The following is a 16,589-nucleotide window of genomic DNA, read 5'->3' on the forward strand; positions in this document are numbered from 1 at the left end:
AGCACATCAGGAAGTGGTTCACTTTTGACTCGGTTCGGTCCGACACAGTACACTTCATAGGAGCATTAGAGCACTCCTCTGGCGCAGGTACAGTTCGGTTTGCTTCAAGAGAGCACTTGAATGCACATTAAGATGTCTCACAAAAAAACTGATCACAGACCTGTGTAACTTTTCCTGATCTAAGGTGGCATCATCAAATGTGCCACAATACACATCAACACAAGGCAATAATCCCCACAATAAAATGAAAGCACAAAGACTCCACATAAATTGACTTTTTAACCCGTTACATACTGAATTCTGAAATCCTCATAGACTTAATACTCAGGCTGCCAGGTTCCCATGTGGAACGGGTTAAAACTTGACATAGTTTAGACAAGGATACACTGTTGCTTTGTGGCCTCGCCGGTCAGTGCCTGATCTCGCTCGGGAACCAGTCGACAAAGATCGTCCCACTTCTCACTGATTTCCTGCAGCACAAGTGTCCAACAATGACAAAAATGATCAATTTTTTGAAAAGTATACAGAAATGTTTGATGGATGGGTGAAAGAGATTTTGTCCTTATTTTACATAATTATAAATGCTAGTTGTACAAACTACTTATGCTCCTTCTACCTCTGGACATTTTTAGTTTTGATTGGCAGCAACACATAGAGTGACTGCCAGTCTTGTACTGAACAATCTCACAATGATGTTCTTGTGCACTCTGCACTGTCTGAATACAAATTCTCACTCTTATTTCATATGAATTGCTCTAAATTATGCAGATTACACATATGGATAAACAGGGCTTACCATGCTACAAGTAATTTTTTCCCCAGCCCCCCAAACATGACAAAGAAAAGAACAATTCTCATTACAATGGGATTGTCAAAATCTTGGTCCTACTGCATAGTACTGTCATAAATTCATTTTTTGCATATTTATTGTTCTTAGAATTTCTCATATATTCCTTTGTTTGTTTGACTTTTTGTTTTTCGTTGTTTTTTTTAATGAAATTTGTCCGTGACAGTGTTCCTAAACAAGAAAATATGTTACTAATTGATTTTAATCAATATCAGTAAAACCCCTAAATAATCATGCTTTTATCAAATTTGACTGTAAGCGCTGCTTGCATTGAAATTGGACAAGAATTCACATTTTTGAGCAATTTTGGGTTGACATGCATGTACATATTAGTGCATAACTATGAAACCGCATGAATGGGCGTCGCAAATTTGGTGTCCATAGATGCGGGAGACTGGAAAGAAAAAAGTTGTGAAACATTGTGGCAATGCCTGTTTTGCGATGGCAATTCATCGCGAGGAATGTCAAGAGGGGCTCTGAGGCCCCCCCCCCCCCTCCCCCACCCAGGCCTAGTCAGGGTTAACAAGCACTGAGCAATCAATGTTATGTCATACCTGTACTGTAAGAGTGGTGTATGGGTTCTCCAGAGCGTCAGGCACGTCATGCGTCCGGACGGCCTTCATGATCTCCGTGGCGAGCTGCTTGATGTCGGTAAGCTCTTTCTCTGCCTGAGGCAGGGTCTGCTTGAAGGCGTCGTGGGCATCCAAAAGGTCCTGTGGGTGACAAACGATGCAGGGAGTGATTCATCATGTGGTTTATGGCTTCTTCTGCTCTTTTATTCATTTCTCAAATTACCAGACATGTATAGCTCGTGCTCAACAAGTTGCACAAATATCTCATTTTAAGCTGCTGAGGATGAGTTGATTTTGCTGTAAATACACATTTTTCCACAAACACCTGCCTCAGTATCCTAGGGACCTACAGTGTGTAGTCTTCAGCAGGTCAAAGTGGAATACAATCTGCTGTTCAAAGATGGCCTATAGTAAGAACAATGTCTCAAAAAATTCTATGGATCACTGACCACCCTTTCTTAAGTGTCATCTTTTGAAATGAAGAAACAGATTGCAGTAATCATTTCAAATTCGGCCTCTGATGTACCCTCGTGCCCCATCATTGGAAATGCCCAAATATATTGAAACTGATCAGCGGTCAATTTTCAGAGCTGATCAGCTGAACTCTCAGTATGTACACAACAGGAGATGCGTGACACCGAATGAAAGAATTCAGATATGCTTTTCCACAAGATTCTGGAAGGAAATATATTGAAAATTGTATGCAGAACAAAATAAAATGACATGATGTCCCTTCTTTTTCCAAAACTTGCAAACTCAAGAGTCTCACAACAGTATGAATCCTCTTCTTCTCCCACATGCCAAACCAGACATTTTTGGAAAAAGAGCATCAGAAATTGTACACCTTTCAAATAAAAAGGAAAAAAAAAGGAAGAGAAGAAACTAACCGACTACTTTGTAACAAAGTTTTTAGCAAATTAGCAAAGTTGGCACACACAACATAACAAAAGAGAGTATTGCTCTGCAGACAATTCTTATCTTATTTAATGTGTGACATATTGCTAACGTGTGTGTGTGTGTGTGTTACTCTAAGCCAGATCTCATAATCCAGTAATCCAATTGTGATTACAGCTGAAATGGAAATGGCCTTCAGCTCATTTTTCAAAGAGCAGTCCCATCGACTCCTCCCCCTCCCCCTCCACATCAGCATCCTCCCCCACCCGTCCACACCCCATAGGAACTCACCCTGATTTCTTCCACTGTGTGCACGATGAACATGTCCATCAGGTCCTCCCTGGCACCGTCCATCCAATTGTTGAAGGGCGCCCCCCTCTGGGCAAACTCCATGTGCATGCCATCAATCACCTCCAGGATCTTGACGATGTTCTGCGGAAAATTTGGATGTGGGCGAGGCAGACAGAGAGAGAGAGAGAGAGAGAGCATTGGTCATTTGTTCACGAGGGCAGTCTTTCTCTTGGCGGCACAACTTCATCTGATCGCAGATCAAATGTATCTACCTGTCCCGCATATTTGGAGACTCTGAGTGCGTTTTGAGTTAAAGAGATCTGAGTAATAGTTATTACTGCATGTGAGCAATGAGGAGGTAATTTGGAATAGGGCTTGGGCAGGATTCATAACAGACTGCTACACAGTGAACACTGGTAGGTGTACATTCAGATGCATTGATACTGGATAAAACGCTGTACATACCAAGCCATGTCACAAAGTGATAGGGCCTACTCATTGCACGGTACTAGCTCTTTTGTCGCGAATGGGTCTGTGGAAGACTTTAACCTGCTTTGTGTGGGTGCAAAGCTCACAGTCCCATCTTTCCATAAGCAACTACAACATTTTGACACGAAATAATTGATGGTTTGTACATTCTGCAAGGTTGCTTTGCATGACATATCAAAGTATATGCACCTGTACTAACAGCAAGTTTCAACGCATCAACAGATTCAATGCACATTTACAAAGGATTGATCATGGCATGAAAACTGCAACACTCCACACTCATCAGACATCACAACCAAGAGATCATTGCTCGAAGATCATCTGCAGAGCATGATGGACCTGAAAACCAAGATCAAGCTTTCTTGCCCCCTGCCCATTCTCCCCCCTGACAGGCCAACTCTGTATACTCACATCCAGGGCCTCTCTCCGTTTCATGGTGAGCGAGCCCAACCTGTCCCATTGTTCACAGATCATCTGACATCGCTGGTTGATTGGTTCTATGTCGTGGTACTCAAGATCACTGTGGCAGAAGAAGAGACAAGCCAAGCACATTGAGGTGCAACGTAATTTTTATACAGCAAAAACATAGTGCCTTCATTCTAATTACAGTAGCTGTATGTGTCAAATTCCCACCTGTAATATTATTGCACTCATAATACAAGTGTTGGAACTTCCTTTAGGTTCCCTGATTTTGAATCATTCCTAATGACTGAATTATTATGCTGATGTAAATACAAAGTGTAGGTATACAAGTCATGAATTCTTGTACTGTCTGACCAAAATATATATGTGTGTGTATATATATATATATATATATATATATATATATATATATATACATATACATATATATATATATATATATATATATATATATATATATATATATATATATATTTAAATTCTTTATTTGAATTTTAATAGTTCAGTGCTACAAAATTCACATTCACAAAAACAAAACAAAACATCGTACAAAGACAAACAACATTATACACAAACATAGTACAGGGATATGTCTACCTTAACTTCATGACTTATATGACCAAAAACAATTGTAATTGCTCATATTTTTCTTTCTTACACACAAGTCACATTTCAGGAGAAGACATTTTCCCCTCCAAACTCACTTCATTTCCTGAGCGATGGCTGCAATCTGCTCGACGCGGTCCTGGTGAGCTGCTAAGTCACTCTCAAAGGCTGTGTGCTTCCTCAGCATGGCCTGTTGGGAAAGAGAATGCAGACAAACTTTCATTGGCCTGGCACACGAGGGAGCCAAACACACACACACACACACACACACACCTTTACTAAGACATGATGACTCAGACTGGATTGCCCATTCTGATTTTCATTCAGGAGCCACCATGTTTTCTGCTGGCTTGACTCATTCATCTACGCTCACATACAGTTAATGAAAGCAAACATAGTTCTGCTCGGCCATGTAAACTCTTTGCTCTCGGTAGTCCATCGTCGACTGCATACACAAAGTTCCTCAGTATTGTTGGACAAGATATTGCACGAGATCCTCCTTTATCTTCCCATATCTATTATATATCTCCCTAACACATCAAAAGACACATCAGCACAAGTTCATACATTTTGAATGTACAAAAGAAAATATGATCACTAAAACAGTCACAAAGACAAGGCAGTGGAGTTTTGACAGTTGATAGTTGGAAGGGTTGACAAGGCAAATTGGAGGAGTTGTGAGGCTTGTTACCTCCTCCGAAGGAGTATGTTTTCATTACTGTTGGTTTGTTTGTTTGTTTGTTTGTTTGTTTGTCTGGGTGCAAAATAACTTCAAAAGTTGTGAACAGATTTGGATGAATCTTGCAGGAAAGGTTGAGAATGACACAAGTAACAGCTGGCATTGATGGCTTTAACCTAAGGTTTCTATACTGGGAATTCGGGCAATTTTCAGCATGCATACGTATGGGCAGAAATCACTGATCTCTCCGGAAGAACAAGATCATTGGTGGAAAATAGCAGCTTGGCCGAGGTATGCATTCTCAGAGTGCTCCTCTAGTTTTGATATGTGTTACATCTCAGTTTAGCCTCAACATTTCCTTCCACTGAAAAAAAAAAATCAACTTTTAGAAAAAAAGTTGAAATGAAAGTGAAATACAGTGTTCACAATTAATAATATCAATCATCATATCCTTTATTAAAGAAATCCTGTGCGCTGACTGGTCTACATAGTGTCACGTGACTAAACATAGCAATCTGCACCCCTCAGAAAATAGTGCTTCTCTTGTCTCTTCAACTAGAGGCTCTCAGTGCATGGTAGATTTGTTTATGCTCGTTCAAATGAGGCATCTCAACAGCAAAAAATAAATCAATCAATAAACAAACAATCAAAGAAACAAATAATTAAATAAAAATAAAAAATTAAATAAATAAATAAAGACAACAAGAAGGTTGTATTTCATCATTCAATCCTTCCCTGTCATAGAAGAGATCATGTGTGCCTGACCCAAAGTGAGGGGGCAAAGGGTATGTCCACTCACCCTGAGGTCATTCAGTCGCATTCCCTTGAAGTTGTTGTCCTGGAGGATCTCCTCCTTGCCGGTAGCCCAGGCCTCGTGGATTTCACACTTGTGCTTGAACTTCTTGGCAAGGTGGTCCAACCTCTCCAATCTGTGAGACAAAAAGAGAACATTGCAGAGTTTGGCAAGACTTAAAGGTTTTTTTTACCATTGGGAGCGGTGATTTACCAAAAAATTGTTTAAGTTATCACATTTGAAGCATATGTGTAGGTTAGGTGTATCACAAAACATCCTACCATATAAAAATTTTGCAATAAAGCCTAAAATATAAGGAAATGTCACTCTTTTGCTCACTGAACCATAACTGTGGACGGTTTAGTCTTGAAAATATTTTATAATAACTACTGTTAAAATAACTATTTTGTATATATCAATACTTAACAATGATGATATTGATTAACTTTTTTTTACACTGGTTGTTTCTATCCCTAACTCACATTTTAGAACTATTTTGAAGCACTAAAGCTGGGTTTTTATTTTATCTGCAAATGGTGTATAATGCCTTTAAGCACCAAATAAGTGCAATCAATGACTGCTTCTGGCTCCGTATCAGTGGGCGACGGTGGTTGTAGTGTTTGAGGCAAAATTTTTGCTGAGCAACTGCATTGACAGATATCAGTGCACACCCTTTCTAGCCTCCAGTGCAAAATTCATCAGGCAAGAAGGTCTTGATCAAGTGTTGGCGACTGCACATTTAATTTTACATTCAGTCCAGTATTTGGCTATGATTGCATAGTCTAATGCAAGCAAAAATATATTTCTTTCATGAAAATGTATCATCAACAATAGGTATAAATAGTAGTTCATGATCTTTTGAGGAAAAAATCTCATACAAGTATACAATTAAAAAAAAAAAAATAAGAAAAATTAAGATGTCAGTGGCTTCTTGAAGGAGCATTCACTTCACATATGGTGCAACAGATGAAACAGACCTACCAAATGAGATAAAGACACAGCTAAGACACTGAGCATTCAAGCAACACAGTCAGGACAACTGTGTCAATGATTAAGGTAAACCCCTTTGCTGTCTGAGACTATAGCCCACTTACCTCCTCATACCGGCCAGTAACCAATCTTCAAAACCTTTCTCTGAATGCTCCAGACCCTTCCATGCTTTGTTGATATCCTGTCGTCGTCATGGAAACACCACACAAAAGAGAGAACATGTTTTCATTTCTTCTGATGTTGCTGCTTTTTTTTTTTAACATTAGAAGCAGAAAGTGCAAACATCCAAAAGGCATTTAGAGCCTTATTCCACAGCACCAGAATCAACTATTAGTAACAGCTCTTCCTCATTTTTCTTTGTTTTGTTTCTGAATGGTTGGTAGAATTGTTGTTTGGAGTCTTTCCTGATAAATCACTTCATGAACAAATCAACAAATGTTATCACTATGCTAATCATAGCGATTTGAAAAATTGCTCCAGGCTGAATGACTGAAGCCATCTGGTAACTATGGTATATGTAATCAATGCAACAACAACAAAAATTGAACTAAAACAGTATTCAGAACATGACACTCAGTTCACATATAGCTTATTTCTATTCACTCAAATGAAAGCATGCACACTCTTAAAAAGTCTCTTAACTCTTGTGTCATCCAAAGCTATTTCTTGCCTTGCATCTCCAACTATTACATAAGACATTTGTAGGCATTTCATTTTGCATTTGTTCTCTTTCTACACTGATTTTATTTTATTTTCTTTTCTACTCTTAATATCTTCCTAGAGTAGCTTACCGAGACAAGTTTGCCATTGCTGGGCATGTACGGAGGTCGGTTGCTGAGCTGCAGTTTGGTTTGAAGTGTGTTGAAGTTCGTCTCCAGGCGGGCCTTGTCCTCTGCCTTGGGCGGCTTTTCCTTGGCCCGGTACAGGCGGAAATCGTCCAGTTTTTTCTGCATAGATATACACATAACAGAGTTTTTTGTGGCTGTTGTTCATCTTCTTCCTAAGAAGGTGCGCAGCTGCAAACAGTTGCACAGATTTTGAGGTTTTACGGTCAAGAACAGATACAGGAATTAGTACATAAGTCTGTGGATACCACTTACTGACACCAGGGCTCGACACTAACGGTGGCCCGGTGGCCTGGGGCCACCAAAAATGAAAGTCGGGCCACCAAACTTCAAAAAAGTTAAAATTTGGTGGCCCGCCTCGGGCCCTCAAAATTTTGTGAAAAGTAGGGGCCTATGTCAATAAATTCGTAACTTTTTGTGCCGGAAATGCATAAATGCATGCAGTGAGTGTGTGACTCATTAAAAAAAACCAGGACTTTTAATTTTTTTTTATTGTTTTTTTGGGGGGCCACCTCTCTCGGGCCACCAAAAATTTAAAAATTGATGATTTTGGTGGCCCCATCGGGCCACAAAAAAAAAGTTAGTGTGGAGCCCTGCTGACACTCATGCTATGCACTAACAACCGGGGTACCATGGGGACTGTCAGAAAAATGGTGTGTACACACTTTGTCATCTGAACATCTCAATGGTACGAACTGCCTAGAATGGCATCATCTACAGCATACACTTCCATACCAAATGTAGAATTGTGCCGATACACTGACGATGGTTCAAGACATCACAAGTTGACATGTTTAATACACAAAAAACAAAAACAAGTAGAGCTATCTGCAGATCCACAATACACAAAACTAATTTTGTCTCTACTTCCAGAATGTACAAGTTCCAAATTTCCTGAATCACTATCAAAATCTGTGATACACAAAGATATTTTCACTAGAGAATACACAATATCAATGTTTCTAAAATTCAGATTATACTAAGGGTAAGTGATCTTCCTTTAATTATATTCTTTAGTTTCCATACTGTATTTTTTCAAAACACATACATTTCTACCACACAAGTTATTACATTGATAGCAAAACCACTTCACTAAGATGAGTGGAATATTTCACAAGGGGGGGGGGGGGGGGGTGGGTGGGAAGTGGACAGAACATAGACGTTGATATCATACATCACAAAGTGGCAAGAAATATTCTTACTGCGTCAACTTACTTGAGTTACCACTTTATGGCACAGAGTGACAATTTCACACTAGTGTGTAATGATATAATTCCAAAACCAATCATATCACAGCATTTGGGAGAAATTGAAAGGAATGAAAACAGAAGAGTGAACATCTACTTTCTTCAGAATCAAACCGAAGAGATGAGAAAGAGAAAGTGATTCCCAAAGTGGGGCTACATTTCCATTCAATTCTAAATCATTGCGACATCATTAAAATGCACATTTGTTCTGAAATTTTAGCAGACTTTTGTCCAGTGCAAAAATTCTAAGCATAAAACACACAATAGAAAAAACAAAACCCCAAAACAAATACAGTTCCTCTAACAGCCATAGATTTCAAGAGGAAAAAATATATCAGCATCAATGACACTCTGACCATACAAAATTTGTGGCTGCATATAGCAATGTGATAAAACAGACGCAACCATGAAATTAGAAAAGATTACATATGATCAATGAGGGGGAAACAAGTAAACTGTCATAACCTTGTTTGTTGCCATGGTAACAAGTAAAATGCAGAAAGAATGGGATGTCATCACTGGAAACAGTTTACAGTGTATCTAAATTATAAGATGGATTATAATGAGGTATAAAAATTGCTAACTTCCCCTGCCATTAATATGATGAGTTTTTTATTTGTTTGTTTATTTGTTTTTCATGTTGCTCTTCAATTCTGTTTCTATTTCCTTTTCAATTTGTGCTTTTGTTTCTGTTTTTGGTATTATTGCTGATTTAGTTATTAAACATAGGTCTGCCTTCTTACCAGCAAATGGTTACGTATGCATGATATGTTGCTAGACAGTTCAGATTCAAAGATTCAGGATGAGAACATATCTCTCCCGACATTCAGTCCTAAGTGGACCACCTCTACACAGATCAAGCTAGCATGGCTGCCTGATGTACCGGAGGACTCTTTTCCTCACCTGCATTTCTGGTAGAGTGTTTTCCTTGAGCGTCCTGTCTTCCAGCCAGGGCTTTTTCCTTTCAATCCAATCAAGCAGCTGTCAAGGAACATGATATGATGTTGTAAGAAAGAGAACACAAAGGGGACAATAATTATTATAAACATGACAGAGCCTTTCAAAATTGACTCATCATTTAAGGAAGTTCATGGTAACAACTGAATGATTGGTATATGCTTTTCTTTCACAGTACTTGTCTTTGCTGCTATTTTCTTTTTCTTCTTTTTTTTTCTTTTCTTTTTTCACCTGGCAATAGACTCCATGTTAGGGCAGAGAATTCATTGCTTACACAATATGGCCAGTCATGAAGATTTAGCATGAAAATCTCTCAATTATATGATCGTCTTGCAAAACCCACTTTACGATCTCCACATATTGCCATTGAGTGCAGAAGTGTCTTGGTGTTGAGCGGACAAGTTTATGTACTGTAGATGCACACTTGCTGGCATTCACAAAAGGTAAGATTGACAGAACTTTAAACCTGCTGTATGTATCAACAGAGATAGAAAGCCCATCTTCTAATCCCCAAACTGGAATTATCCTCTGAACAAAATTTGCAAACACTGATGAAAGCAAGGACAAAAATTGCTTGTACAATGAGGAGTACAGCTAAGGAGGAAATTTGCTGCTGAAGAATGATAGACAGAAGGAGAATATTAGACAAAGACTCTCTGCAGAAAAAAATAAAAATAAACAAAATAATGGTAATAATATAATAAAATAGAGTGAATATTAAGAACATGATTATGCCTACTAGCATGTATTATATGCTGAGCAATCTTAATTATAAAAAAAGAAAATGAAATGACAGCCATCTAGAAATCACCATCAATTAAGGTTATCCCCTCAACTGCGAGGGACTTTGACATCAGCAGTCTCACAAACAATTCAGCATGCAGAACGCAATGATGTCTGTAATAACAAGGTAAATATGACATTTATAAAAAAGGGAGAAAAAATAATATGCAGAATATACGGAAAAACAGGCTTTCACACTTACATCACTGGCTAGCTTCTCATACTCGTCCATAAGGCGTTCATTCCCTTGGTTGATTGCCAGAACCTTGCTGATACGACCGGCTGCGTTCTCTGCCTGCAAGAGGAAACGAAAAAAAAGTTGGTCTCAGATCCTCAGTCCAAACAAACTCTTCTGAGTGCAGGTACTCGCCATCATCAGAACTTTCCTCTGTTCACTGTTCAGTTTGACTTAAAATTTAAAGAAGAGTCCTTTTTCAATTACCCTTATGGTAAAAACACCATGTAGTTAAGGGCTCTTGTAATCTTTTTTTTCAGGGATTATACTCCAGTTGATAAAAACCAGAATACTTAATATTTCACTCTCCTTTCCAGTTTTATGAAGGGGTAAACAATCTGTACGGTTCTGAGGACGCTACGGCAGCAGATTTAGCTCTTACGTACTGATTCCCATAGACATGAACACTGAAGATAAAAGTGCATATTGACATGGAGTATCCAAAAATGAATTCCACACACAAATCGATAGAATGTTCAACAGGAGAACATTTTGCATATCAGCACAATGTCTACTACTCCACTTTCAATGGCAAGGCAATCTTTGCTGACTCGACAAACCTTCAAACCTTCCGAAGTCCAGCAGAGGTCCACACATCACTTTCCTGTATTCTACATTTGTGTGGAGGTTTTTGTAATTTTTTTTTTAACAACACGACAGACGATAGATATTTCCAATGATATATCCCATTCAGACCAGCACACAAAATACACCGTCTTTCCTGAAGCTACTTTGGGAATGAAAATGGCATGGCAGGTCAAGTTTCTCGCAACATTGCGAGAAGACGGCGAGCTTCTTGGTAGCTCCCGTAAGGAAAACCACTCACTGCATCTCTGGACCCAGCTGCCTCGGGGACAGACAGAGCGTCAAAACTTGATGGACCAACGCAGAATTCATTTCACTTTTCACACGGTTCACACCCTCACGGGCGTGAAATCATCCGTGGACTTGACTTCATTAAAATTTCATGTGGCTATCGCTTGGACTGAGCGGGAACCATTTTGGCAGCTGTTCCATCAAGTTGCTTCTTTCTTTAATCACTTTCACAAATTGATACAATGTGCAGATAAAAATGCATTAGCATTCAAAGAAGCTACTTCCATTTGCAAAAAAGAAAATAAACAAAACTAGAAATGTCGCTACGGCGACTGATGCCTCCGCCATAATGCATGATTCTCCCAATAGGTGTATAGTACAATGTCTTCACAATGTGTGATGACAGTTTCACATAACTGGCAAAATATCGAAATAACAGGTTTATCAGAAATATCTTGAATGTTCACTTTCCACGAACTGGGTTTGCTATAATTGTCTATTAAAGAGTGCAGGTACACATATTTGGGGAATTGGAAATTTTTACTTGACTTCTGACCGACCTTATTATAAGTTTATGCTTTGAGTATAATTTTCAAAATATGAAGAAAGAGTGTAATTACCAGTACAAAATATATATATTTTTTTCATTTAAACCTAACCTTTGACCTTTGACCTTCTGGCTGGAAATTTCCAAGAGAATCTCCATTAAGTAATACATGTACATATATTAAATTTTAAAACTAATAATGCAATCATTGCATATACTAGTACAGGCGTATATGAGGGAAATAGTAACATTTTGAGAAGTTGACCTTGACCTTTGACCCCTGACTATTGACCCATGACCCCTAAATTCCCTAGATAATCCCTGCCAGTCAGTACATGCATATGTACCAAGTTCAATGAAGATACATTGAACCATTTGTGAGAAAAGTGATATTGCAACATTTTCACCTAACCTTTGACCTTTTGACCTTTGACCTTATGATATGAAACTCTCTCTGGAGAATCTTTATGCAGTAGTACATGTCTACACTAAGTTTCAAGAAAATAACTGCAGGCATTGCATAGATATGGGGGAAATAGCAACATTTTTAGCATTTGACCTTGACCTTTTGACCTTTGACCTCTTGTCAATGTCACTAAAATCTACTCAACTAATTGTCCCATCATACATCATCCTTGGACCAAGTTTGGTGAAAGCTGCTTCATCCAGTTTTGAGTTATCACGTAAACAGATAAATTTTAGGATTTGACCTTGATCTTTGACCTTTGACCTCTGTCCGATTTCACTGAAAAACTAATCAAGTAATTGTCCCATCATACATCATCCTCCAACAAAGTTTGGTGAAATTTGCTCCATACAGTCTTGAGTTATCGCATAAACGGATAAATTTCATGATTTGACCTTGACCTTTGACCTTTGACCTTTAGCCGATTTCACCTAAAATCTAATCAAATCATTGCCCCATCATACTTCATACTTGGACCAAGTTTGGTAAAATTCCAGTAAACATTACTCAAGTTATCGCGTAAACGAAAGCGGACGGACGTACGTACGGACGGACGGACGGACAACCCGAAAACATAATGCCTCCGGCACCACTATGTGGCGGAGGCATAAAAACGGTTGCGCATCCAAAGAACATAGCTAATGAGTTGATAGATGGAAGAATTACACTCTTGAAAAGTTGGATAATTTCTTCTCTAACAGTTTTCTCTTTTACTTAATGCATCATGTAGGATTTTATCATACCACCTTCATTTTCTTTTCTTTTTTAAGCATGTGCACTGACCATATACACCACCCCTTCGAACAAGATTGAAATTTCAGTTCTATCTTGGTTTCATTACTGAGAAATTCTTTCCCGAATATCTTATTACCTTGTTATTTTAGAAAGTTTTACACGTTTTCAATAGCCCGTCATTCTTTCGTCTTTTTCTCAAGTGGCAAGCCTAATCTTTCAGTTCTCTCATGTTCCGTTGACGATTTCTTGAATCACTGAAGAGCGCAATCCGCTCTCAATCCCCACCCCCCCCCCAAAAAAAAAATACAATTTTAATCAAGTTTGCCTTCCACTAGTTTTTCCCTCTCACCTTCTGAGCTCCAGAGAAGGCATGGTAGTAGGCAGACACATAGGTCATGATGGACTTGTCATCAGGCCTTGCAGTGTTGATCAAGTCTGTACGAAAGCAAAAGATATCCAAAATACTGGCATTACCACATTTGAAATGGTCATTGCCTGTTCACACAAATTTACACAAACACACACTTTGTGTCTTGAATTCACAGAAGAAACCAAGTCAGGTGTATTATGCATCCATACCTCACATTATTATCAAAGAATAATGCACAAACTCGTATTTATAGCAGACTATTGTTTCAGGTTGCATTTGGCATTCTGAAGCATTCCATACGGTAATCAATTCTGTGAGAGTAAGAAAGTAAGAAGTTACAAGCCCAAGTAAACTTTGGGTTATGAGACAGTATTGCACAAGTACCAAAAGCTACAAAATATTAGTGTCCCAGAGTGTATTTTGCAAGCTACATAGTGCTTAGACAGATATGGGATTTGTGGGGTCTGTATCTACTATAAATTTTGATTTTGATTACTTGTCAGTGTGATTTGTCACATTTCTCGTCATCTACAGTAAGGTGAAACAGTGTGAGATACTTTATGTATCTTACCTGCTTTAAAGGAAAAGGGAGTTTCGTCTTTTTGACATATGGGTTGATTTCAAATGTTTACGGGTCTTTATCATCCATGTCAATACTGAACCACACATCTATCTTCCATAAAGAGGAAAATTTTAAATAAAAATGTGTCCAGTGACTCCAATATGGTTCAAAGTAATCGCACACCACAGGGCAATCTCTACAGCTAAACACTTTCATGTCACACCATACATCCTATACGGCACTATGGTTACGTTCCCCAATCGGAAGGAAGCAGATCAGCATCGTTGGAAGACTGTAATGGCATTAGGGGTCAATATCAAAATTGAATTTGGTGGAACATGTGTAATGATATTACCTCAGTACATGTGTTCCGCTTGGAATTGAATTACAAGCACGCTTCAAAGAATAATTGGATTCAACCCACATACAGCAGTGACTCCAAACATAAAAAAAAAATGGCTTAATGCCATTTAAAAAAATAAAAAAAATGAGGGAAGGAAATAAATAATAAATACTCTCAGATGATTAAACAGGCTCTTCCTCTTATACTGGCCAAGAAATCAAATGGAGACAATTAAGGATGTCCTCTCTTCGAAAAGGCAGGCTTAAAGTGTTACACACTTCTTTCAACTTTACTTCCATCTGCTTTTAAGGCGGAGATTTGGTTGTTGTCGTTGTCCAAGGAGGAAGCCATAATTTTCATTCAACTTCCAGCAGAATATTCTCAAATAGGAGTGAAGTCCTTTAATACGTTGCCATGACCAGGCTTTTAAAATCATCACATGCCCAGAGGCCATTAAGAATAAAAAGTAAAACTTATGCCTACAATATAACCAATCTACAGTGCGCAAAGGAAACCTTGCCAAACTGCACCCTACATGTGCATTCCAAAGATAAAAATTGAGAGAATCAGGAACATACTTCAGCTATCACATTTAGAGGTAGAATGCGCAAAACAATTGTTCAATGCCCAAATGTAAGACCTGAAGAAGTATGGAAGTACCTTTCTAATATTTTAAACCACGGTCACTGCTCACCTGAATTCACATGGGTGCTCACATTTATGGTAACTAATCCAGGAATATCTGATTTATGTAGAATTTCTTCATTTTGCTGAGCAAAGTTTGTAAAACAAATCACCATTGGAATATTATTTTACACAATACTAAGAACAAGAAAATCTATAAAAATAATAATTGCAATAATGACAATAATGACAATAATAATAATTCTGATAAATGAAATAGACAAAAAACTCAACATTGTATTAAAATCAGTTTCCTTCCCATATAAAAGGGGCTAGTTACTCACCCTCTGGGTCCAACATTCGTGGGATATCCAGGTGCTTCTCAGCAACGGAGAAGGCCAGTTCCAGATTGTGATAGGGGTCATCCTGTGAAGAAGGGGGTTGGGGCAAGGCATTGGTAGAGGAGGGGGGTGAGTGAAGGGGAGGCAAGGGGGAGGCATGTGAAACACCTTGTAAAGTTCTTGGGGGACACTTCTCTCTTTTTTTTCTTTTTTTTTTGGGGGGGGGGGGGGGCAACATAGGCCCAATACGAAATGCCACAGCAGAGAGATGGTGCGTATCAAGCAAGAGATGCCCTCCACCGCCGTCCACGCGAAAACAGACGATTAAGCACGTGCATTAAGTGAAGGAGAAGGCACCCTGCACAGTTTACTGCACAACATTGCTCTCAACAAATGCACTCACATGCATCCACATACGAAAGATTCAGACATTGAGACAGACTCGCATGAACACATGCGGACAGACATGCACATACACAGATATACCACTCCTCCACACAAATTCACCACTACACACAATAATGATTTGTGGGTTTGTTTTTGTTCACACTCCAAAATGAGTAATTATGCAAGAGTGACAACAAAAAAGGGCAATCAAGGGTTTTGAATCATAGTTTCTCTTCAATGCCATGTTAGAACTATCTCATGGTCAGTCAATAGTGCCATCTTTAAAATTTGTCATATTTCTTCAGACTCACCTATTAGATGCTTTTAGTCTCCCAAATAAAAAAAAAAAAGAAGATACATGTATTCTGAATACAGAGGAATAGTTTGAGGTGTTAGCCAATCATTCGTCATTCCCACACCCTACCCTCCTCCCCCCCCCCCCCGTTTCTTTTTTTTTTCCTTTTTTTCCTTGAACTTCTCTGCTAATGTCTTGCTGTGTGCCACTATCTCTAGCTACCCCTGTGTCAGCCCATGACTTTAAGATCAATTGACCTACCATACTTGGGTGTTATACCAGGAAATGTCAATCACATAAAGTAATTATTTCCCACATTATTAGGTCTTTGTTTGACATATTTTTTTTCCTAAGTACCACTTCATAACAATTCACTGCACCTGAGCTACCCTTTCAACCAATCAAATTAAAAAATATATTTTAAAAAAATCAAAGATATATCAACTAAAGAT

At 38.6% G+C, this 16,589-nt stretch overlaps 1 protein-coding gene across 4 annotated transcripts in view; it reads right to left on the minus strand.

The window, feature by feature from the left end:
• The window catches only part of LOC139736595 (alpha-actinin-like), an 81,469-nt gene that overhangs the window by 9,244 nt on the left and 55,636 nt on the right, over positions 1-16,589 (minus strand). For all 4 annotated transcript variants that reach the window (XR_011711267.1, XM_071647340.1, XM_071647342.1 and 1 more), the window contains exons 7-18: positions 15,459-15,540; positions 13,565-13,650; positions 10,619-10,711; positions 9,580-9,657; positions 7,376-7,531; positions 6,689-6,765; positions 5,601-5,730; positions 4,221-4,312; positions 3,505-3,613; positions 2,605-2,745; positions 1,402-1,560; positions 386-470 (exon numbers count right to left, since the gene is read on the minus strand). Coding sequence is in view for 3 of the 4 variants with exons in the window: in XM_071647340.1 (XP_071503441.1) it covers positions 386-470; positions 1,402-1,560; positions 2,605-2,745; positions 3,505-3,613; positions 4,221-4,312; positions 5,601-5,730; positions 6,689-6,765; positions 7,376-7,531; positions 9,580-9,657; positions 10,619-10,711; positions 13,565-13,650; positions 15,459-15,540 (1,288 nt within the window). In the remaining variant the exon portion in view is untranslated. The remainder of the gene's footprint in view (positions 1-385; positions 471-1,401; positions 1,561-2,604; positions 2,746-3,504; positions 3,614-4,220; positions 4,313-5,600; positions 5,731-6,688; positions 6,766-7,375; positions 7,532-9,579; positions 9,658-10,618; positions 10,712-13,564; positions 13,651-15,458; positions 15,541-16,589) is intronic.

Source organism: Diadema antillarum, unplaced genomic scaffold (assembly GCF_040938485.1).
Source record: "Diadema antillarum isolate AM-2024a unplaced genomic scaffold, OU_Dant_1.0 seq00000657_RagTag, whole genome shotgun sequence".
NCBI classification, from domain to species: domain Eukaryota; kingdom Metazoa; phylum Echinodermata; class Echinoidea; order Diadematoida; family Diadematidae; genus Diadema; species Diadema antillarum.